Source organism: Ruditapes philippinarum, unplaced genomic scaffold (assembly GCF_026571515.1).
Source record: "Ruditapes philippinarum isolate M1 unplaced genomic scaffold, ASM2657151v2 ctg500_1_1_1_1, whole genome shotgun sequence".
NCBI lineage: Eukaryota > Metazoa > Mollusca > Bivalvia > Venerida > Veneridae > Ruditapes > Ruditapes philippinarum.
The window spans coordinates 19,250-44,927 of record NW_026867377.1 but is presented as its reverse complement, the minus strand read 5'-3'; the positions used below and the strand labels follow the sequence as shown (position 1 = coordinate 44,927).

At 32.5% G+C, this 25,678-nt stretch overlaps 1 protein-coding gene across 4 annotated transcripts in view; it reads left to right on the top strand.

Moving 5' to 3' along the window:
• Positions 1 to 13,910, top strand: part of LOC132735870 (RNA-binding protein FXR1-like) — a 42,144-nt gene extending 28,234 nt beyond the window's left edge. For 2 of the 4 annotated variants that reach the window (XM_060722884.1, XM_060722885.1), the window contains 8 exons: positions 516 to 625; positions 5,922 to 6,008; positions 6,753 to 6,856; positions 7,245 to 7,360; positions 8,035 to 8,217; positions 9,097 to 9,153; positions 10,425 to 10,535; positions 12,863 to 13,910. In XM_060722884.1, the coding sequence (XP_060578867.1) occupies positions 516 to 625; positions 5,922 to 6,008; positions 6,753 to 6,856; positions 7,245 to 7,360; positions 8,035 to 8,217; positions 9,097 to 9,153; positions 10,425 to 10,535; positions 12,863 to 13,290 (1,196 nt within the window). In that variant the 3' untranslated portion in view covers positions 13,291 to 13,910. The remainder of the gene's footprint in view (positions 1 to 515; positions 626 to 5,921; positions 6,009 to 6,752; positions 6,857 to 7,244; positions 7,361 to 8,034; positions 8,218 to 9,096; positions 9,154 to 10,424; positions 10,536 to 12,862) is intronic. The other 2 variants (XM_060722887.1, XM_060722886.1) reach the window with 1 other exon arrangement.
• Positions 13,911 to 25,678: the final 11,768 nt, after the last annotated feature.

Sequence of the window (25,678 nt, the reverse complement as noted above, 5' to 3'; positions counted from 1 at the left end):
CAGTCACTTGAAATTTGATTGTAAAGAATTTTACACCATCCTTCATCATTTCAGAAGTTTTGTTAGTAGGAACATGATATTAAGTTACTTTATCATTACAATTTACTACATGCTGAATGGTATATAGCAGAATTAAAATTTAAACAGTTACTGTAATGTTTTGAGAGCAATTTTGTGTTGATAAATAGGGCTTCCCTAACCTGCTGGAAACATCAGTGACTTTGCCACCACGTATAAAACCAGGGTATGATGCACACCCATGCAGTCTGACTAGGCTCAATTAATACTGTTGAATGACCAACTTTCCAATTTTCATATTGATATGCACAAAATTGATGATGGAGTCATTGATAGCTCCAACAGTGGAAGCTGGACATGTTCATGTAAGAATTTCAGTGAGTTGAGGGTTAATTTTTCACATTTTTCTGTCTTTTTTTTTTTGGTGATATTTATAAATGTAGATTTGCTTACATAATGTTGTGACACTGTTCATGATTGTTTTTATTTACTTTCAGCTAAGGTGATAGGAAAGAATGGGAAGAACATTCAAGATATTGTAGATAAATCTGGTGTAGTGAGAGTAAAGATTGAAGGTGATAATGAGAGAGATGCTCCCAGAGAGGACGTAAGTTTTGATTTTCTTAAAATCTCCCGTACTGCAGGGTTTTCGTTATTGGCGATCCATATTATCTGTTGAAATGTTATTAATATCGGTTGTATTTTCAGTTTGTAGATTGAAATGTCCTCTCGATATTTGACCATATTGGTTATTTTCGTTGGCACATCTGTTGCCTCACATAAAAATGAAAACCCTAGTATTGTATCGCAGTGCTTATGTAAGGAGAACTATTCTTTTGGAGTACCTAGTCTTGCCTTAATATTATACAAGTCTTCCTCATTATGAGATCCTTGGTCAGGTTTTTATATTACTGTAAAATGGAATGGCTGTGACTCTAAAGATTCACAGATAATTATCCCAAATTGCTTCCAAACTTTTCGAAATTTGTACATCAGATTTAACTTACCCAGATAACGGATTGTTTAAAATGAGGGGTTGGCAATTGTCCGCCCCTTTAAAAATCCTTTGGTCGTGGGAAAAATTTTCCACATTGGCCCAACATACTTGGTGGGGGGGGGGGGCGATTCTCCCGCTCTTGGCCATCTGTCCTGGGGCAATTATCCATTTACCAACTCTAGCCTCAACCCAACCTATCAGTTTCTAGCACTTAATTTAAATATTATGAATGCATTAAATCTCTTTTATCATAATGACACTATCATTATTGTAGGTCCAGAGCTATCACATAAAACAACACAAACTGTAACATTGTTAAAATTTTTGGTGTTAAAATAAAATGTATTGAGGATATTTGATTGTTTTAAAGATATGCTATGCTTTTCTTTATGTAAAATACTTATATTGCAGAAATTCATTAAATATAGGAAATTTATACTGAATATATCTAGTTTGAATAAGAGGCAAAAAGATGTTTGTTTTACATTTAAAAGGAAACTATGAAGAAATTTTCAGCATTTTCAATTATCAAATTTGAGCATGATATATCTTTAAGTAAACCAAGCTATATATCTCTCTAAGAACTGAGAATTTTCAAATATTTGTAAGATCTATTCCATATTAACTAAAAACCAACAAATTTTCTATTATTTTACGTCTTATTTTGAGTGTTTGCATTTCATTCTGTAACTACGATAACTCTTTTTCATGGAACTTTTTTTTACTCCATCTTTTCTTCTTGTTAATTATTCAATCATAGTTGCCCATTATCAAGCATCTTTTTTTGTTTCCATTTAATTAAGCACTACTTTCATATACATACACACCATATGCAGTGCTCATAGGGTTTAATTAACACATGATTTTATAGATTGGAATGAAATAGATCAGGTTTTATATAAATGCCTATATAAAAGGGACCTACCATCATTTAAATATATAATAAAAAAACAGAAAAAAACAAAAGATTGATGAATTCAAGTAAGACGGCAGTGACGGGATGAGGAATTTTTTATCTTATTTTAGTATGGTAGCCAGATGTCCCCATTGCTTCAAAATCGGTTTGTATAAAAGTCTTTTACATTTTGTCTGTGTTAAACGTAATTAAATGTTGTGCAACACCAATGCACTTTTTATTTCTTTCTCTTTTTTTTTATTATCTAGAAGTAGAACGGTTGCGGGAATTTTAATATGTGCTTATTTATTAGGTTAATTGTCATGATACTGCCATATGAAAAACAAAGTTCTAAGAAATATTAATTCTAGGCTGACATTTACTAAAAAAGAAAAATGGAGGTTAACCTTGATCAGATGGTCTCTCACTGCTTTGAAACAAGAACTGCTTATTTTGTAACTAAGTTATTTCAATATTAAAATACATTTCAAGTATGATGTCTACAGATTAAATAATTAAAACTTTCATCCATGATGGTGGCGTTGAAAAGTTGTTTCTGTCAACAGTAAGGATTAAGAAGTGAAATTTCTTGACAAGCGTTGTTTATTCCTAATTAACCCTGTAACATTTCTCGTTATGTATTTTATATACCAAAAGTAACAAAATAAAGATTTTAATGGGAAGTATAGATTATATGAACAAATGCTGCGTGTTGCAAAAGTAGGGTTTAAACTTTAAGAAACCAAAAATGTGGTCAGAATTTTTGTCTTAATATTTAAGCATGATTTTTCATCCAAGATGAACATAACTTATATTATAAACTGTCTTTTGACAACAACATTCACAGTCTTGAAACATGAAATTTATTAGTGAAATATAATATTTTATTAAGTAAATCAATGTATAATTAATGATAATGGGGTAATGAAGATTCATAGAAACTTAAAACTTGATAACATTTGAATTTAATATAATTAATGACGTTTAATTTGTATAAAAAAAAAAGTGTAGATCTAATTTTGTTTTTATCACTGCATGCATGAATGTTTTTAACTATTTGTAAATTTGTTTAAAATGTTTTATGTCCCTTGATTAAATCAAAGAAAAAGGCAAAAATATAGAAATGGCACGGTTTTATTAAAGTTTGTCGTGAAAATCAATGGAGACCTAGTTCTTGTATTAAGAAGCTTATTCCAGATTGTTATTTCAAATTAAAGAGTGGCGGCGTGACCGAGTGGTAACACGTCAGACTAGTAATCTAAGGATTGCTAGCAGCAAGGGTTCAAACCCCCAATAGGGGCAAGTCATTGTTTCTATGAGCAAGAAACTACATTAATTGCTTAGTACTGGTTGATTCCAGGAACAGATTCAAGAGTGTTTCAATAAGCTTATAGCTGCCTACACAATTAAACTAAAATAAATTTGTATCAACTAAACTAAGTTATAGAAAGTACTTTATCTCATTCCCCCCCCCCCCCTTTTTTTTTTCGCTGTTTAGATTGTTGTGAATTGTTCTTAAGAACCTGCTAGATTTGTATTATGGAATTACCCAGCTTTCTATTTTGAAACTATCCATTATAATTGTAAGGACTGTCCATTTTAAATGTGAGGAACTTCAAGATATTATAATAAATGATGCTAGAAATCGGTAAAACAGCATAGAGCCTGATTACACTGTAGACATATGATGTTTGATGTGACATCATTTGTGGGATGGGCCTGTCATATAGCTTCTAGTGATTGAAGAGTTGATCAATGAATTATATTATGAAAGGCACGGTTATCAAAGTGCCAAAACTTAAACAAGCTATACTAGTAGTATGAATAACAATGTGTCTAAAGATAGAATTATAGACGTAAATATTTATCATGTTGGAAGAAGTAAATGACTGATGGTCCCTTTTATATCGGTATTACATTAATATCTTGTATATTAGATTTTTCTTAGCAATCTAAATGTACGGTAAAAAAATAATCATAATAAAGCATTGTATATAAATGTTTAATCACTTCCTCATCTTTTTTGCTTCTAAACATCTTCCCTGCAAATATTTAGGCATGGGTTTGGCCTGCTATGACTTTAGAGCTTTGATATTAAATCTGTGACATGTTATTTTTATGATGTCTTTTTTTCAGATATGAAGAATATAACTATAATTAAATATTTGTATATTTTCTCCTATTCTCATTATCATTCTTTGTGTATATCCATGTTTTATAGTCAGAAATTACATTTACAGCCATCAGTGTACTATTATGTGGCTTGAAAGTCACATTAAATGGCTGCCAGAAAATCTTGATGTTGTCAGCCACATGCTGATGTTTATTATGTATATCAAATGTAATAAATGTAATCCTATATTTTGTTTTAGGTTTGTAATGCATGGATTTAATAGGAAATTGAACTGTTTTCACTCAGTGATATATAAATATATAACAGGGTTATTAAAGGCCCACCTTACCTCAGAAATACTGTCATTTTTATTTTTCAAAAAAAAGAAAGAAAAAAAACTTGCCATGATTGGTCTCTTGTTGCAAGTTCCAAAACAATACTCATTTGCCATATTGCTGACCTAACTTTGCTTCTTTTACTCTTTTGGTAGATGGTATAATTATAGTGAATTAGTATTTGTATGGCATTCAAAATATTTTTTTGTTTACAATTTGCTACCTTAACGATACATTACTGCACATTCAGTGCTACTTTCTTCAGCTGTTAAACATCTAACCTGCTCTAAATCATTTATTAAAGCATTACTAAACACATGTTTGACATTTCTAAAAAATTAAATAAATATGGATTTCTGAGGCATAATGTGCTTTTAATACATTATCTTGATCTGGGACTTAAATTTGACTTCAGTTGATTTTATTAGTCTCGGATGTCACAAGGTATAGAAGCACCAAGTGTTACCCATTCTAGTGAAAATCCATGAGAGCGATAATACAACTAATAAATCAATATACTCATATATAGTATCCCTATTATTATAATTATGCATTCTTGTATCCAACTATAATGTAGTGGCATTACATCATAGTCATTGCTGCAGATCACACTGTATTACTGAATTTCCTTCAGTCAGATTGTCTTTATATACATAATAATGATAACAATAATGATGTTAATTATAGTAATAAAATCTTTATTTAGAGAAGGTAACATACAAAGTTTACACAGTAAGAGAATATGTATATACTTATTTTCAGTACAGCCTTCTGGTTCAACAATAGCAAAAGAAAAAAAATACTAGTAGATCTATACCAAATTTTAAATCTTTTTTGTACAAACAAAGAAAAACTAAAGTATATTCTTATGTATAAAAAACAAAACAAAAAACTTTGTGACAAAATGGTCATATTAAAGCTGCATGCATGATCATATTAAAGCTGCATGCCTCCAGATGAGCCAAAATATTTTAAGAAAATCAAACTTGAGAAATATGTTCTAAGACTTTTAGAAAAGTACAAATATTCAAGATTTATGTATGGTAATTATTTACATTTTATGTGTGATAAATGACTGATTTTATAGTATCTTTTACTATGTGACTAATACTGTAAGGCTAATTTTCCATAGTTTGACTTTTTCAGTAATTTATGTGGATTGTAAGTTATGTTTTTTGCAATGTGTAAATTACTTTCTTTCTTTACTTCATAATATTTTACTTTTAAAAACCTTTCAGACGTTGGTACTGTAGGAATAAATTTCTTCACATATATTGTGTATATGAAAACAAATTTGACCATTCACTTAAATCATCTGTTCATGTTCCTAATTTTCATACATATGTATTGTCAATTTTATTCCTCGAAATGGCTGCCGCTTGCCAAGGGAGATAAAAATTTGTAATAGTCGAGAATTATCTATACAAGGTACTGGTGGATAGGACAAAGGAGTAAAAGCAACTTTGAACTTATATAGTATATACAAGTTGAGATAAAGTGTATTCAGAAGTGATTGATTAGATTGTAATTCATGTGGGCTTGTTTTCTTCTCTTTTTTTGCAGGGTCAAGTGCCATTTGTGTTTGTGGGAACTGTTGAAAATATAAATAATGCTAAATTACTACTGGATTATAATCTGGACAGTTTAAGGGTAAGTCTTGTCGTTGAATCATTGGTATATAGATTGATTATTCAAAGAGAAGTGGGTCTATCCATCTCACTATTAAGTATTATTATAGCTTGCATGACTTATTTACGTTGTAGCCTTATGCAGGTCTTTTTTCCCAGGATTTTGGGAACATGACCCATACCAATGGAATTGGGAATTTTAGCGATGTTTTGTTGAAAATTGGGAAAAACGCATGACTTAAATTCTGCAGTGATTAAATGAATGCAAATGAATGCAATGAATCGCTGTCTAGGATGGCATCTTTAAACATTTAAGTACCATAACAATGCAGAAGCCCTTATTTTCAAAGATTTTATTATTTATTATTCAGTATTCTTATTTTTAACTTTTAATTGCAAATTTTTCCGTGTGGATTGGGAAAATAATATATTATTTTCAATTGGGGAATATTACCAAATATTGGCTATAAAATAAGCACAAAAAAATCCTTGTAATGTGATGTAGTATGGTAACAAAATGTATGTCTTATGACACATACTGGGTGTTTAGTGATTGGTTGTATATTTGAATATATTGATTTGTCCGATGTGATAAATGTGACATTCCACCCTGGATGATAGAACAAAATGTTCACCTTTGATAAGGTTATTTCAACCTCGGCTGACATTTGGTGAACATTTCCGTTCCATCACCCACGGTGATATATGAAATTGATTACTATAAACTTTAAATGGGAAAATGAGGTCACAAATTATTGCATTGTAGGAAGTTGAAAGGTTACGGCAAGAAAAATTAGAGATAGATCAACAGCTACGTACCCTAGCAGGGCCTCAATCTGGACCTTACTTCCCTGGTCCAAGAGAAAGAAGGTAACCATTATAATATACATATCATTACTATAAAAATGAAAAAAGAAATGTAAAATTCCTGTATTTTGTTGATAACTATTATAATCGTGTGTTTACTTCCAATAATCAGACGTCAGTTGTACAGCAAAGAAATAGATACATTTGTATAATAATAAAGAAAGGATAGAAACGATTTGCAATAATTATATCAAATATTAAAGAAAATAAAAAAGGCTGTAGTATGTTGATAGATGTAAGAAAACCATGTTTATTTGTGTCCATATTTCGGGCTTTATCTGTGCTGGAATTTAATAAACATAGGGCAAATAAAAAAAAATGAATTTGGAATAAAAATGTTAAATGTTTTTATATCAAATTTGTTTGATAGTTACAAATTGTGATCTTACAGGGACAGCAATGACCCATATTCCAGTGACAGAGAACATGACAGGAGGGGAGGTTACAGAGGGGGTAGGGGTCGTGGGCGAGGTCGAGGAATGAGAAGATTCAACGATAGATTTACAGGTGAAAAAAAACAAATCTTTGTAATAAACGTGCTGAAATAGTACACAAGATGTTGAAATAGTGTGACCAATCAGGGCTTTTTTTCCTTCCATAGCAGGGGCTGTTTTAGGGCTGCTTCCCAAAGAAAAATTCTTTTAAATCATGCAGTTTGAATTTACATCAATTTTTCTCTTATACCAAGTGATTTTTCCCCAAAATTTAGGGCAGTGCTGCTTCCCCAACCTGTGAAAAAAAGCCCTGCCATTAGTCTGTTACACATTTCTCACAGAAACTTCTAAAGCGAAAAATGTTTTACAATTAAGGCAAAAGTTTTTGATTATAGTACTTAGTATTTTTTTCTCAGTTGAACCATCCAACATTCACACCTCAGCTTCTAGGCTCGGCCAATATAAGTGACATTAATAAGTTGCAGCGTTAAAGTTTTCAAAAATACTGTGTATCTGTCTATAAGAATTAAATTAGAGAAGAAAGTTATGGTGAAGGCAGACATACCTGCTCAAGATAACAAAGAGAAAAATGTGACACTCTTTCCGTGCAGACTTTTAAGTTAACTTAAAGTTTTCAAAATTTTGGCCAAAACAGTACCAAAAATATCCCAAGGGTAAGGCAAGATTCCCAAAACAGTGGGGAGAAAAGGCCTGGTTAGTTTTACTAACACATGTTGTTTTATTTAGATGATGCAGAGATGCACGTTGGAGTTGGTGATTGGAACAATGAGGTTGTGAAAGAAGAACGTAGACAGTCTGGTTATCTTACCGACAGTATTCTTAGTCGCGGAGGTCGTGGTGGGTACAGAAGCCGAGGCCGACCTCGAATTCCAAGAGGTCGTGGGGGTTATTCATCTAATAGAAATTCAGGTAAAGTACTTAAAGCTTGCACGCTGAAATGAAAGTGAGATGTGATATCTATCTGTATTAAACATATTAATGAGTTAAATTCATGTTTTTGTTGTTAATTTTATTTTCCATTTATGTATAGTCTAGAAGCATGCATTTTTAGAGAGAGAAAAAGATATGAAATTAAAATTTTATTTTAAGGTTTGCATGCAAATATGACAATTGCCAGTATGATTTATTATATTATAATCTATTTGTTGTTTTGTTGTAAGCTTAGCTTGTATTTTTATCTTATACCAGCAAATTTTGACCACATTACCTAACTGTTTAGAATATGTCTTACGTGGGTTGATTTAAAAAAAAATAGAACTTTAAATTCTTTTATTTGATTAAGAAGTCCATCTGGCTTACAGAACATTGGTGGTTTTACTAACTGGACTTTGTGCATGAAATATTGCAGGGAGAGGAACCCCAGGTCTTCCTCCCTAGTAAAACTGGAAAGTTGCCACCACTGTGACCTTAATTAAAATTGTTGTGACTTAAACTAAATATAAAAAAAAATCTAAGATACTGATATATTAGTGTAATAACAGTGAAATTCAATGCATGATGACCCTATCACATGACTGTCAATAGTTTTAAGGATGCCAGTAATTATTTGAGGCAAGTCAGCTTTCAGCCACACCAAGAGTTGTTTTAAAGCAGTTTTGTTCATCATGATTTTGCAAAAGTAGGCTGCAAAAAATTCTGCATTTGCCAAGTGTTTTGCGAGCATCTGTATGTCATCATATTCCTGTCTTGCAGGGATTCAAACCTTAATAAACAAGTGTAGCGCAAGTGTTCTACCATTTATATAGGGACCGGTATAATGTATGTTTATGATAACATTATCAATTACAGATTACGACGGCTGGTCTCATTATCCACCTAGACATACTAGAGATACCAGTTATAGAAGTAGGTTTTTGTCTTACTTAAAAGTCAATTTTTGAGTTAGCAAATTTGCTTTTTACTGTGCTTTGTATGCATTATGGTCTTGTCCTTGCCGATTTTCAATTTGTTCGTATTTAGCTGCCCTTCCGAAGAAAAGCAGAGCTATTATCATGACCAACTTGTCGACATTGGTTAACCTATATGTTTTATAGGTTTTGATTTATTTAACATTTCCTTTTTGTTTTCATTTATTGTCAATAACTTCAATACTTACATTGTGAATACAGTGAAATTTAATTTGGACAATCAGTAATGAGCTACCTGTCACACCAATTTTCAATTTAATTGGTCAATAGGTACCTGTTATAGCAAAACATAACAACAGACTACTGTTTACTATCAAACACTGAGAAAAAAGGGAGCAAATTGTTCCATGTAACCTCTTATGAATCTATGGGATATCAAAATACTCTTAAAATCCAGCAAACAGAATAGTTCTCTCGGACTGTAAGATAGGCAGGCTGACCTGACATGTTCTTGTGACGTAGGGTAGTTATTATCTCCACTTGCATGCTGTGAGTTCAAACACTTTGATTATACATTTGTATTTGAATAATATGATAATTTATGAATGGAAGTTATTTTATCTCCCTGCATGTGTGTTTACAATTATTTTAGCATCAAAGTAGTGTAATTAACAATTAAGTTGAGAAGTAAGTATGTTAGTATTGAATTCTGCCTTGGACTTTGGAAGTTATCCAGCTAGCTTGTGGAAGGTAGATGGTTATACTCAGGTACCCATTCTTGCCTAAAATGATGCACAGAGGACAGCTAAGGTTCTTTTTCACCAATAATGTTGGAAAGTCACCATTGCAGAGTTTGTGTGGCTTGAAACCCAACAGAAAAGATATATGGAGGGATGGAAATGGTTTTAACATAGCATAAGAATCCTGATTTAATCCTTAACCCACTGAATGTGTGCAATGGATTGGCCCTGATTTGTACATGCTGAGGTTAAAAAAAGAACGTTGACATGCAATATGATGTCTATGAATCAAATGACATTGAATGAAATCTTTTCTGAAAATAGTTCAACACATTTACAAAAGTATAGAAAAAGGAATAGTTACTGATATTCTTGCATTATCATATGATATTGCAGGATTTATTCTTAGAATGCTTTGTAGTTTACAAACTTTCCTATACAATATGACAATATTGCACTCATATAATAATATCTATTTTCTAACACACATGTCAATGATATATTTATGATAAGTTGTTGTTTATTTCAGCGTCATATGACACAGATGATCGTTATGATCGTACAGATAGATCCCGTCGTCGTATGACAGATGATGATGACACCGTCCTAGATAATGCTAGCGTCAATAGTCAAGATCAAGGTATGTATAGAAATTAAAACTTGTGTCATATTTTTCTTTTAACTCTTTTTTACGTGCAAGCAAGCTTACAGAACGTCAGTGGTTCTACTCAAGTGCCCGTTCTTGTCTGAAATAATGCATTGAAGGGCATGAGGTCTTCCTCCACCATTAAAGCTGGAACGTCACCATTTCACAAATTCTGTGTTGGTAAGACATAAAACTCAATCAGACAAATAAACAAACTTTTTATGTGCTGATGGTCTTTTGTAATAGAAGAATGTTTCATTACAAAGAAGTACCCCTTCTCTTAATTTAGAAAGAAGATTATACTTAGCAAAAAAATAACAATATAACATTGCAGTTTATGTTGGCTACTCTGTCAGTTACAAATTGAAAATGAAACATGACAAAACATGAGGAAAAAATAAGCAGTAACTTTCTCACTTAACTTACTTATAATTCCAGGATTGTTTCCATACCATAAATTCTTTTGTAGGCTCATATCACTTCTACTTTAAACATCTTGCAGAAAAAAATTCAGACTACCAAACTGATCTTCTTTCTTTATTTTTTTTTAGCTCATCTGTCACAAAGTGACAGGGTGAGCTTTTGTGATCGCTTTTCGTCCGGCGTCCGTCCGTCGTCCGTCCGTCTGTCCGTCCGTAAACTTTTACTTTAAATGACATCTCCTCATAAACCACTAAGCCAATTTCATCCAAACTTCACAGGAATGTTCCTTTGGTGGTCACCTTTAAAAATTGTTCAAAGAATTTAATTCCATGCAAAACTCTGGTTGCCATGGCAACGGAAAGAAAAAACTTTAAATATATTCTTTTAAAAAACCATAAGAGCTAGAGCTTAGATATTTGGCATGAAACATCTTCTAGTGAGTGTCTACCAAGTTTGTTCAAATAAAAGCCCTGGGGTCAAAATTGGCCCCGCCCTGGGGGGTCATTGATTTTCCCTATATGCATTTAGTAAAAACTTAAAAAATCTTCTTTTAAAGAACCCAAAGAGCTAGAGCTAAGATATTTAGCATGAAACATGTTCTAATGGGTGTCTACCAAGTTTGTTCAAATAAAAGCCCTGGGGTGAAAATTGGCCCCGCCCCGGGGGTCATTGATTTTCCCTATATGCATATAGTAAAAACTTAAAAAATCTTCTTTTAAAGAACTCAAAGAGCTAGAGCTTAGATATTTGGCATGAAACATCTTCTAGTGAGTGTCTACCAAGTTTGTTCAAATAAAAGCCCTGGGGTCAAAATTGGCCCCGCCCTAGGGGGTCATTGATTTTCCCTAAATGCATATAGTAAAAACTTAAAAAAATCTTCTTTTAAAGAACCCAAAGAGCTAGAGCTAAGATATTTAGCATGAAACATGTTCTAATGGGTGTCTACCAAGTTTGTTCAAATAAAAGCCCTGGGGTGAAAATTGGCCCCGCCCCGGGGGTCATTGATTTTCCCTATATGCATATAGTAAAAACTTAAAAAATCTTCTTTTAAAGAACTCAAAGAGCTAGAGCTTAGATATTTGGCATGAAACATCTTCTAGTGAGTGTCTACCAAGTTTGTTCAAATAAAAGCCCTGGGGTCAAAATTGGCCCCGCCCCGGGGGGTCATTGATTTTCCCTATATGCATATAGTAAAAACTTAAAAAATCTTCTTTTAAAGAACCCAAAGAGCTAGAGCTAAGATATTTAGCATGAAACATGTTCTAATAGGTGTCTACCAAGTTTGTTCAAATAAAAGCCCTGGGGTGAAAATTGGCCCCGCCCCGGGGGGTCATTGATTTTCCCTATATGCATATAGTAAAAACTTAAAAAATCTTCTTTTAAAGAACTCAAAGAGCTATGGCTAAGATATTGAACATCAAACATGTTCTAATAGGTGTCTACCAAGTTTGTTCAAATACAAGCCCAGGGGTCAAAATTGGCCGCGCCAGGGGTCATTGATTTTCTTTATATGTGTTTAGCAAAAACTTTAAATCTTCTTTGAAAAAACCCAAATAGCTAGAGTTTAGATATTAAGCATGAAACATCTTCTAGTAAGTGTCTACAAAGTTTGTTCAAATAAAAGCCCTGGGGTCAAAACTGGCCCGGCCCCTGGGGTGTCATTGTTTTTAACTATATGTGTATAGTAAAAACTTAAAAAAAATCTTCTTTTAAAAAGCCCAATGAGCTAGAGCTTAAATGTTTAGCATGAAACATCTTCTTATGGGTGTCTACCAAGTTTGTGCAAATAAAAGCATTGGGTTAAATTGGCTCTGCAACGTTGGGGGGGTGGGGGTTGGGGGGGCTATATACAGGTGAGCGACCTCAGGGCCATCATGGCCCTCTTGTTCTATTTGCAGACTACAGTGACAGTCGGTCTGGTACGGAGCGTCGCCGTAGAAGAAGACGTATGAGACCAGGCAGAGGTAACAGTAGTGCAGCTTCCGGTACTGAGACCGACACAAGTGTATCTAATTATCCCCGTGGTGCTTCATCTAACCGTGGTAAAGGAGCTAATTCTAGGAATGATGCACGAAACGAATCTCCAGTCCCCAGTCCTAAGGCGGCCAACGGTGAAAGTCAAAATGAGTCGGCACCCAAGGAACAGCGAGACTCTAGAAGGGGTGGATTCAATAACAGACCTCCAATGAGGAATGGTAATGGAGGAGCACCTAGGAATTCCCAGCAGAATGCTGGAGATGCAGAGAATAAAGGGGGGAAAGTCAGCCATGAAACGTTACCACCTTCTGGAGCTGGTAAAGAGCAGATGGTCAACGGACAAAATTGAGTTCTTCAAAGTTGTGATTTACAGACAATTTATTTAAATTGTTCATGAATATTATCCAACTAATTTATTCAATTCAGAAAGTGTTCGCTATAAATTCATTGGCTGATTTTAGAATGTAGAATAATTAGACAAGAAGATGAAACCAATAGAAGACAGTGCTGTACGAGGATTCGCTTGATTAGCAGACGGTAAAGAATGTGGAACATGTTCCATTGCGTTTCACATTTCTTAACCGAACAATGACAATTTCTCATGATTTATGACACCAATGCTGAACATGACCAATGCAAACCTTGAAAAAGACATTTAACCCATCAGTGTAACATGTCATCTCTCAGCCTTAATATGTAACATCGGCAACATGGACTTAAAATAGTAAAACACTTTTTCTTACAAAGGATGAAATACTCTTTGGAAAAGGATAGGTAAAAGCTTTCAGAAAAAAAGATATCTGCAAGTGATGATGCATATTTATCAGAAAAGACCAGAAATAAGACACAAAATGCAGAAACAAAATAAGAAACAGATAAAAATATGGCCTGAGTGAAATATTTGATGCTTTTAGACAAAAGCATAATTGTACAGAAGTTAATTCAAGTAAAGACAGAAAATGTTTTTTTTTTAAAAAAAAACGTTTTGTACTGGCCTATTATTTTTATTTATAAATATGAACATATGCTTCATGCAGCCACTGTTCTTTTATCTTTTGTTTTACATACATTTATATTAATCAAATGGCAGGAAACCACTGTTGTCAGGCTCCCACAGTGTTTTATACACTAAGATTGGGTTTTTTTTTTACTTTTTCTAACTATTTAAATATCTTAAATTGTTAATATATATACCGGACAATAACATTTCAATTTTATCAAACTTAACAAATGATAAAAGAAGAAATATATGTGGTGAAACAAAAAATAAGTGAACAGTGGCATTAGCATTTCTTGTATAGAAAAAGGACAGAGAAAATAAACCCTGGATTTTTGACAGAATAATCTTAGATAGATGTCTAGTGGATGACTAATTGATGAACAAATGTTATGATAATATATATGATTTGCTGTGTTTTTAAATCATAATGAGAAAAAGTTGTCATGGTAACCAGAAATCCCAGTTTCATTTTTATGCCCCCACAGAGTGGGAGCATATAGCGTTGCACTTGTCCGTCCGAGTGTCCGTCCGTCTGTCCGTCCGTCCGTCCGTCAGTACGTCTGTCCGTACGTCCCAAAATCTTGTGAACGCAACTCCTCTTAAACCGGATGGCAGATTTTGCTTAAACTTCCAGGGATGAACAACCTTAATGTGTAGATGGTAGTAAAGGAAGGAATTTTTGCTGCGACCAAATTTAACAGAATTATGGCCCTTTGTTGATTTTTTCACTATATACTGTGTAGAAATTTTGTGAACGCAACTCCTCTTAAACCGGATGGCAGATTTTGCTTAAACTTCCAGGGATGAACAACCTTAATGTGTAGATGGTAGTAAAGGAAGGAATTTTTGCTGCGACCAAATTTAACAGAATTATGGCCCTTTGTTGATTTTTTCACTATATACTATGTAGAAATTTTGTTAACGCAACTCCTCTTAAACTGGATGGCAGATTTTGCTTAAACTTCCAGGGATGAACAACCTTAATGTGTAGATGGTAGTAAAGGAAGGAATTTTTGCTGCGACCAAATTTAACAGAATTATGGCCCTTTGTTGATTTTTTCACTATATACTATGTAGAAATTTTGTGAACGCAACTCCTCTTAAACCGGATGGCAGATTTTGCTTAAACTTCCAGGGATGAACAACCTTAATGTGTAGATGGTAGTAAAGGAAGGAATTTTTGCTGCAACCAAATTTAACAGAATTATGGCCCTTTGTTGATTTTTTCACTACATACTCTGTAGAAATTTTGTGAACGCAACTCCTCTTAAACCGGATGGCAGATTTTGCTTAAAATTCAGGGATGAACAACCTTAATTTGTAGATGGTAGTAAAGGAAGGAATTTTTGCTGCGACTAAATTTAACAGAATTATGGCCCTTTGTTGATTTTTTCACTATATACTATGTAGAAATTTTGTGAACGCAACTCCTCTTAAACTGGATGGCAGATTTTGCTTAAACTTCCAGGGATGAACAACCTTAATGTGTAGATGGTAGTAAAGGAAGGAATTTTTGCTGTGACCAAATTTAACAGAATAATGGCCCTTTGTTGATTTTTAGTTTTCAACTTGTGGCACATGTAGTCCAAAAAATATTTGACCTAGAGTCATAAGATTGACAGAACAGTGGGGTGTGGGGGCATCCGTGTCCTATGGACACATTTCTAGTTTATGTTCAAATTTTGTTTTTTGTTTTTTTTAGGTTTATTTTTTTCCATCATTGTTTTATGCTATGTTTCAAGGCAGATTTTTGTGTTGTTTGGATTAGTTTTTTAGATGGAAAGTAACATTTTATGCACTGTTTTCAGTATAAACTGTATAGAATACAAATAATGCAAGCTACTTGCAAGCACAATCTTGTTTAACTTACCATACCCTGATCGTAGGTACAACTTTATTTTTTTTTAATTGAAGCAAGTTTTACAGTTACATTTTCCTTATCATTTTCATGATTTAAACATCAGAAAAAGGTTATAGACATTTTATAGTCGAAAAGTATATGAAAAAAATAAGTTGAAATTAACAAGAAATTGCTTTACTTAGAAGAAAATACAAAAAATTAAATATGTATAATCATAACCTGTATACAGGGTCATAGAACTTTTTCTCTCTCTTTGAATGCAGACATATGTGTATATTTATATTTTAAAATTATAATCAATAATCTTTGCTTAGCAACATAAATTAATAGATTTTTTCAAAATGATTTTTTTTATATGTATTATATTCGTAAAATATTTATATATTTTTCCATGTCCAGTTAGATAAAAGTTGTTTTTTTTTGTCATAGGAATTGTTAAACTAACCTTTTTGTTTCAAAGCAATTTGATCATAAGTACCATGTAAATTTTGAGTGAAAGATGTCAGTCATTCTTTAAATTTTACATTCAAAAGATGGGTTTTTTTCACAACTATATGTATCTGGTTTTGTTTGATATACATGTATTTTTGTTCAAATATTATGTTTTCATTTTTATTTTCTTTCTTTGTATTTGTTTTAAGCAGTATTTAAGCAAAATGCAATAAAATGCACATATTTTACAATATTACTCAATTTTTCTTTTTTTTGACTTACATCTATCATTTTTATACACTTTAGAATTCACTATATTTTCTTTTTATTTCTCAAAGAGATATTAACTTAAGGAAGATTAAAATACATATTGTGTATGATTGAAGAAAATTTACAGATAAAGGTTGTGTGCAGAATAAATGAAGTTTGTCCGTGGTTATTTCATCTGTCATATATTTTAGGTAACTCTTAGAATTTAATGGCAAAAACTATGGCAAATTTATTTCAGGTTATTTTATTTTTATCATCGTTATTATCTCCCATTCAGTGCCATTTTCATACTGTTTTCACCTTCTTTTCTCACCACTTGCCTTTCTAAAGAAGGTAAAACTATTGACTTAATAGTTATAACTACCATCTCACCGTAGTCTGGCCTTAGACATACCTAGTGATTTAAGTGAAATGACCAAAATTTTGTTTTTCAGTTAGGAGAGTTTTATTTAGTGACAGTACCTTATTAAGACTTGTTTATTAATGTAAAGTGCCATATTGTAAATAAATATACTGAAACCATTAACATTTGTTTACAAAATGAAGATGTATGAAAGTAAAAATTTTACATTAACAAGAGTAATGAGGTACCTTTAAAATGCTCTTACAATTCAGGAGTTTAAAAGAAAAGTTTAAGTGAAAATTTCACATTAACAAGAGCCACTTTTGTGATGAGGTACCTTTAAATTGCTCTAACAACACAGGAGTACAAGTTATGCCTCTAACGTTGATAGTCTATATTAAACATTTTTCGGAACCAATTTAATGAAATTTCTCTATTGTTTCTATAAAAGAGGTTATTAAGTCTGACTGCAGTCATTAAGCAAAGGTAACTAGACCCACAATTGGTTCATGGCCGAGAGGTTCAGGTTGTTAACTTCAAACCACATAAACCTAACTCCTGTGGATTTGAATCTCGACAGGGGTTTGGATTCTCTCACTAAAGGAATCTGTGTAGCTAGCTTACAGAATGTTGATGGTTATACTCCGGTGTCTGCTCATGCCTGAAATAATATACAGAGGGGTACCCGAGTTTTTTCCTCCATCAGTTAAGCTGGAAAGTCACCATATGACCTATACTGTGTAAGTGTGATATTAAAACATTACCAAAAACAGAATGTTTCCTTTTGACATGCTTTAGTGAAGATGTTTTCAATTACTTTAAAAGACACAAGTAATGGTTTTCAAAAATTTTACCCAACTTTTCACATATTGCAATGGTTTTTGTAAGAACATTGAAATTGTTCTTTCAAAGCTGTAGAATGATTTTTCTTCAACCGTCTATTATGGATTTTAAGAAAATATCATAAGTGATATTTTTTAAATCATTCCGGACGAACAAACAAACCATTTTAACCATCTTCTTGTCAGCAAATGCTCCCATCTTTCAAACAGCAAAACAGCTGACACGTGAAAAAGAACAGTGAGACATTTAGGTGTTTTCATTTGTATGTTTAGTTAGATTTATTACTGTAGTATTTGCATTCATATCATTGTCTATTTATTAAGCATATCATATAGTTTATGAGAGGTTAGTTTTTGATAAATTTGTATGTTAGTTGATAAACCATGTTATATTCTATGTAAAAAAAATATGACTGATGCAAATTTGCTCTGGTCCTGTCTTGTCTTGTCCTGTCTCTGAAGTGATGTCAATGGCTGCAGATGTTAAATCACTAGCCCCTCAATGTTTTGGGTTCGAATCCCCCTGGAGACTTTGGATTCTCTCATGTGTGGATACCAGTCAGCAAGATCATTGGACGTTCATGGTGTTCTAGAGCTTACTTGTCCCAGAAATTATATACAAAGAGTTTGTAAGATTTTTACTCCGGCAGTAACGAACAGTGTTTATTTTTGATGAAACTTAAAAATCTATAAGTATTACAAATTTTTGTATTGCTATCGGTGTCTTTATCTTATGCCATCACTACTTAATTTTGTTAGTTTGAGCCTCATTATGTTAATGCAACATACCTTCGAAAGAGACCTTGATTATATGACCTTGACCCCAGAATGACTTATTAAAATTAAAAAATAAATTTCAGTTATTGCACCATATCCATGATATCTGTGAAGACATTTGCATTTTGGAGTTTGTGTTTAATGAATATAATATAATATTTTTTAGCTTGAAAATGTATAGATGTGGTAGACTTTTGAAGAAAATATGTTTAAACTTTGTGTTTGTTAATTTTAAATGTGTAACCTTTTCTTTTCTTTTTTAATATTTGTGTTTTGAAAGTTGACGTTGATAGAATTTGTTGGGTTTTCTTGTTTATCATGTTTTTTATAGGTTTAATGTAAGTCTAGTTTAGCAACAAGCAGTATAAAAAAAGTAGTCAGGAATGATCTCAAACCTAGAACTAAAATAAATCATTAAAGCATATATCCCTGTGTTAACTATAAACTGCTTAAATCATCATTTATAATGGCACAGTAGTTATCTAATAACATGTAACTTACATAGAACAATACGAGGGCTTGGTGTAAAAAGGTTGTAACTCACATGAAATAAAAGAGGAGTTACGACTCTTTCACACCAAGCTGTCAAATTATTATAGTTAAATAATCTTTAATTTTAAGGTATATATCTATACATACATTTCATTGAATTACTGTTTATTGTGTGTTTAACTGATTGACTTAACCATTTATCATGTTGAATGTTCACATAATGGACTTGTCCAGTTTAGATATAAGTAATTCAAACAGTATTTTTGCATGTCAACAATGGTTGGTTAGAGAAGGATTTTAACCCTTACCCTGCTGTTACTGGAAATGTCTTTGCTACCAGTATAGAACCTTGTCATAGTGGACACCTGCACAATCAGACCATACTGGAGTCTTGCAGCCTGACCTAGCTCTATACTGGTAGCAAAGACTTATCACCTTTCTGTTTCAGCGGGTTACGAGCTGAAATAATGTAACTTGTGTAAATAGATGGAATAGTAACCTGAATTTGTAAAGGAAAAGAACAACATGTGAAATAGAAGGAAATAGTTAATTAAAAATGATCTTTATTATTTCATTATAATTTATGAAAGTACATTATTTCATTACAATTTATGAAAGTACAAATGTTATTGTAAGTAGGTCACGAGTTGTGAAGGTGAATTATGCTATTTTTGTTTTACAATGTTAAGATAACTTGTTCAATTATTACAAATAAGTGATTTAGATAGATCAGTGTAAATAGTGATTTCATTTTTATATAATACATGACTTAATATGGACATATGTACTTGATTGGAGACAGTTGTTATCTGTTTGTTTGTTTTCTCTTCACAAATGAATGATTAAATAATTATAATGTTGTCATTACTAAATGAACATGGACAAGGACATGAGCAAGTTCTGATTTGGCATAGATTTATGTCCTAAGATTTGGCATAGATTTATGTCCTAAGATTTGGCATAGATTTATGTCCTAAGATTTGGCATAGATGTATGTCCTAAGATTTGGCATAGATACATGTCCTAAGATTTGGCATAGATACATGTCCTAACATTTGGCATAGATACATGTCCTAAGATTTAGCATAGCTACATGTCCTAAGATTTGGCGTAGATTTATGTTCCAAGATTTAACATAGATTTATGTCCTAATATTTAGCATAGATTTATGTCCTAAGATGTGGCATAGATATGTGTCCTAAGATTTGGCATATATTTATGTCCTAAGATTTGGCATATATTTATGTCCTAAGATTTAGCATAGATATATGTCCTAAGATTTGGCATAGATTTATGTCCTAAGATTTGGCAAAGATTTATGTCCTAAGATTTGGCATAGATACATGTCCTAAGATTTAGCATAGATTGATGTCCTAAGATTTGGCATAGATACATGTCCTTAGATTTGGCATAGATTTATGTCCTAAGCTTTGGCAAAGATTTATGTCCTAAGCTTTGGCAAAGATTTATGTCCTAAGATTTGACATAGATATATGTCCTAAGATTTGGCATAGATACATGTCCTAAGATTTGGCATAGATACATGTCCTAAATTTTAGCATAGATTTGTGTCCTAAGATTTGGCATAGATACATGTCCTAAGCTTTGGCATAGATACATGTCCTAAGATTTGGCATAGATTTGTGTCCTAAGATAAAGCATAAATTTGTCTCCTAAGATATAGCATAAATTTGTCTCCTAAGATTTGGCAAAGGTACATGTCTTAAGATTTGGCATAGATTTGTGTCCTAAGCTTTAGCAAAGATTTGTGTCCTAAGATATTGCATAGATACATGTCCTAAGATTTGGCATAGATACATGTCCTAAGATTTGGCATAGATACATGTCCTAAGTTCTGGCATAGATACATGTTCTGCATACCAACAAGATCAGAATTAAAAAGGGAAAGTTGATTTAAGGGAAATTCACTAACGTCCTCAATTCCGGTAATTTAGTTTATACTTATACAACCTATTAGAACTGGAAGTGCCAGGTACAGAGAATAGGGAGTAATATTTCATGTACTGTATTTAACCTGTGGTAAATAAGACAAAACATGCTAGCATAATGCATGGATAAACTACCATCGCCCAGTGTGTTGAGGAAATTTTGATTATGCAATCATCACTTGAGTTTTGTGACCATGATACAAGAGTTTTTAATGATATTTAAGTACCACACTTGTAAAACTTTTTGAAAGGGACCCGCAGAATGATCAAATAGAAATAACTTACTTAAGCAAAGTGTAAATAGTGTTCAAAGAATTTGAGAATTAATGATTACAAATTTAGATTTGAGGAAAAAAAAAAGAAGATTGTGGGCAAGTGGCAAAAAAGAATTGTCACAAAAGCTATTGTTTTGACAAGTTAAGATACTAATCTTGTAAAATAGACCTCTCCTGTTTTGAGTTTAAAACGGTCTACTGTAGATTTCATTGACTTATGTACAGAAAATGATAAAATTAAATAACTGAATATTTGGTATAGTAAAGGGTCAATTCAAAGGGTTCTTATGAGACCAGGAGAAGAAAATGACATCATCTAATGATTTTACAAACCGAGAAAAGAGATGATGGCGGCCAAAAAATTTGGGAACTGTCAATGGAAGGAAAAACTTTAATTAATTGTTGTTTATTAACATCTAACTTTCTGTCAGTATTCTTTTTTATAACTAAATGAATTTGAGAGTCATATACTATCATTTATTACCATGGTAACTGTTTGATGTTTTATCTTTTGAAAGTAAATATAAGTTATGTTTGTTCCTCCTTTTTTTTCATAATAAAAAGGTTAAAGACACTGCTTCCTTTACTAATGGAAAGTTCCCCTTATAATACCACAGAAAATAGTAGTCTTAATAAATAAAATATCTCTATACTGAGGGACTCTAAATCAGACTTTTAGTCTTTAAAATTGGTTCAATCAGCATTGCTTTGAAATAGTCCATGTGTCCTTGTAAGCGGAACTTTACTGTATTTTTGTGTTGGTGAATTTGAGATGAATTTGGACCTTTTTAGCTCGACTATTCGAAGAATATGAGAGCTATTGTAGTCGCCCCGGCGTCGGCGTCAGCGTCCGCGTCGGCGTCTGCGTTGGTTAAAGTTTTTTGTAAAGTCAAATATCTCAATTATTACTCGAGATAATCAATTGAAACTTACAATACTTATTTATAGTAACAAGGTACATCAGATTGACAAGTTGGATAACTCTGCCTACAATATTGACAGAATTATGCCCCTTTTTAACTTAGAAATTTTGGTTAAAGTTTTTTGTAAAGTCAAATATCTCAATTATTGCTTGGGATATTCAATTCAAACTTACAGTACTTATTTATAGTAACAAGGTACACCAGATTGACAAGTTGGATAACTCTGCCTACAATATTGACAGAATTATGCCCCTTTGGAACTTAGAAATTTTTGTTAAAGTTTTTTTGTAAAGTCAAATATCTCAATTATTGCTCGAGATATTCAATTGAAATTTAAAACACTTTTTTATAGTAACAATGTTCATCAGTTTGCAAAATTGCATAACTCTGCCTGCAATATGTGCAGAATTATTTGCCCCTTTGAAACTTAGAAATTTTGGTTAAAGGTTAAAGATCTTCAAAGATATTTACTTGAAACTTTACACATGCACTTAGGGTCATAATTGGAGGGTCATAATTGTATGTCACTGACCAAGTTCCATAACTCTATCTTGCATTAAGGCTGATTCATATCCCCTTTTCTACTTAGTCTCTTGGTTAATGTTTACATGCAAGTTTTACATATCTCAATAACTATTAAAGATATTTATTTAAAACTTAACATATGCATTTAGGGTCATAATTGTAGGTCACTGACAAAGATCCATAATTCTATCTTGCATTTGGGCTGATTTTTCTCCCCTTTTTCAACTTAGAAATTCATGGTAAAGTTTTGCTTGTAAGCTGTTATCTCAATAACTACTGAAGGGTTTGTGCCTTTTTTGGGACAATTTTATGCATTCATAATAATAAAGCAGTGATTTACTTGATAAAACATCTTAATAACAAGCCTTTGTACCATTTCTGTCAAATTTATGTATTCATAGGTAATTAGTATTATTATACTCAATAAAACACCCTTGTGACATTACCTTCCGAATAGTCAAGCCAATACTGTATAATTAGACTCTCTCTAAGGCCTATAACATGAATTTATAAAAAAAAATTAGCCCTTTTGTGAACTTAAAAAATTTAACATTATCAAGGCTCTTTTGCTATCAAGCACTTAGAATAGTCGAGCGTGCTGTCCTACTGACAGCTCTTGTTAATGTTTGTTAAGAAATTACTTGAGCAAAACAAAAGTCTGCATGCCTCATTGGCTGAATGGTTATGCCCTCTTACCTCGTAGAACTTGCTCCTTGCTCTTTACTACTAGGGGTTTGAATCCCAACAAAGATTTTAATGACTCTATTTGAGTGCTTGCTGGTACTTGAAATTGTATACAGTGGAGCTCTTGTGGACTTTGTCGGTAAGAACAGCTGAAAAGTAGCTATATGACAATTAGTGTCCATGTGACTTCAGACCAAACTTAAAAACAATGTCTTGTAATTTGATGGACTAATGATTTTGTGACTATATAAATGTAGTTATACTTTTGTCACTTGTGTAAAAACCAATCATGAAGTACCATTGTGAATAATATATTTCATATACAATAGACACAAGCTTTATATTTTATGCTTAACAGGTGATTTCATAAGGAGTTGATATGCAGTGAATGATATAGTTTATATTTCATTGAAAGGCACCTGTATCTCATTACTTGGCATATGATGAATGGACACATTGTACATGTAGGGAAATAAAGGCCTCTGCAGAAATTGATACGTTTTTTTAGTTGAAACAGGAAGCAGCTTCTTGTTTCCTAATACAGTCCCACCTGCTCTAAAAGAGCGTTGATGGTGAGTGACTTTGAAGCAGAGGCCATTGACTTTGACACCAATAAGATGATGACATTATAAAAGTATTATTATTTTCAGAATTTGACACATTTTTTTAGAGATTATTAAAACATGTAGGTTTTGCATGTGCTTTTGTTCCATGAGTTTTTTTTATCATAAGATGTCATTGATTTACCGTTTTGTATGAAATAATTCGACAATAAATATTTGAATTTAGTTAAATGTGTAGTTTTTATTGAAGTCTTAACCCTTGTATTGTTCAGTTCTGGAGTCTTTATTACCAGTACAGGGCCAGGCCTATGCCTGTCTGAAAATTCAGTGCAGTCTGACCAGGCTCCATAACTAACATTATTTAATCCTGAATTAATCTTTGTCAGTTCCATTATTTAAAGATGGACTGACAAGTCCATATAAGAAATTCTGTAGTTGAGGAAAAGAACACTATATTAGAGCATAAATATGATTGGAATTATTTCACTTAAAGCTGAGAAAAGTGATTCGTGAAATTCACCCTGTTGAACATGTGTCCCAGATCAAAAAATAATAATTAAACAACGAAGACATAAAAAAAACTGAGGTGATCATATCATGCCCTTGACAGGTGTTTATATATACCCTGATGTTAGTTAACGGAAAATATAGCTTCCTTTTTAGCTCGACTTTTCTATGAAAAGGGGAGCTATCCTACTCGCCCCGGCGTCGGCGTTGGCGTCACACCTTGGTTAAGTTTTTCGTACCACCCCACTTTATTTCAGAAGTATTACAAGTATGGCTTTGAAACTTACCATACTTGTTCACCATCATAACCTCCATCTACAGACAAGAGTACATAACACTGTCAAGGTTTTTGACAGAATTATGGCCCTTTTTTGACTTAGAAAGTGTATTGAGCTTGGTTAAGTTTTTTGTACCACCTCACTTTATTTCAAAACCATTGGAGGTATTGCTTTGAAACTGACCATACTTGTTTACCATCACGACCTTCATCAACAGACAAGAGGACATAACTCTGTCAAGGTTTTTGACAGAATTATGCCCCTTTTTGACTTAGAAAATACATTGAATATGGGTAAAATCCACTTATTGCCTTAACCCTTTGAGATATTGCTTTGAAACTTTTAATGCTATTTCACATCATTACCCCCATCTGTACGCAAGAGAAGGTAACTCTGTCAAGGATTTGTTTTAAAAATTAAGGCCTTTTATCGACTTAGAATCTTGGTTAAGTTTTTAGTACCAGTCCACTTTTTGACTGAACTGTTTGAGATATTAATTTGAAAGTTGGAATACTTGTTTACAATCATGATTCCCAAACATGTCCAGGAGAAGGTAATTCTGTCAAAGATTTTATTTGAATTATGGCCCTTAACTGTCAATGTTTTGTATTATAGGCAAGCACTAAAAACTTAAAAAATCTAAAAAAATTCATTCCTATCCACTTGTTCACTTTACCATAAATTATGTCATATAAACATTGCTGTAATATTCAAGGGTATCAAACAACTAGTTCACTTTAAAAATACAGAGATTCTTGTATTGCCTTTTACTGCAAAAACTTTTTTTATTGGCAAGCAATAAAAAAGTCGAGCGCGCTGTCTTACGGACAGCTCTTGTTAAATCTGCCAACTTACAAAATCAGTATATACATGTAAATACCTATAATACATACTGATTTTTAACAGCAGAAAGACCTATATTTGGGACATGACCGCACTTGATTGAACATCCGATTTTCGAAATCAAATAGAGAAGTAAGCGTTGAATAGTATGCAATTTAATCCTTTTAAATCGT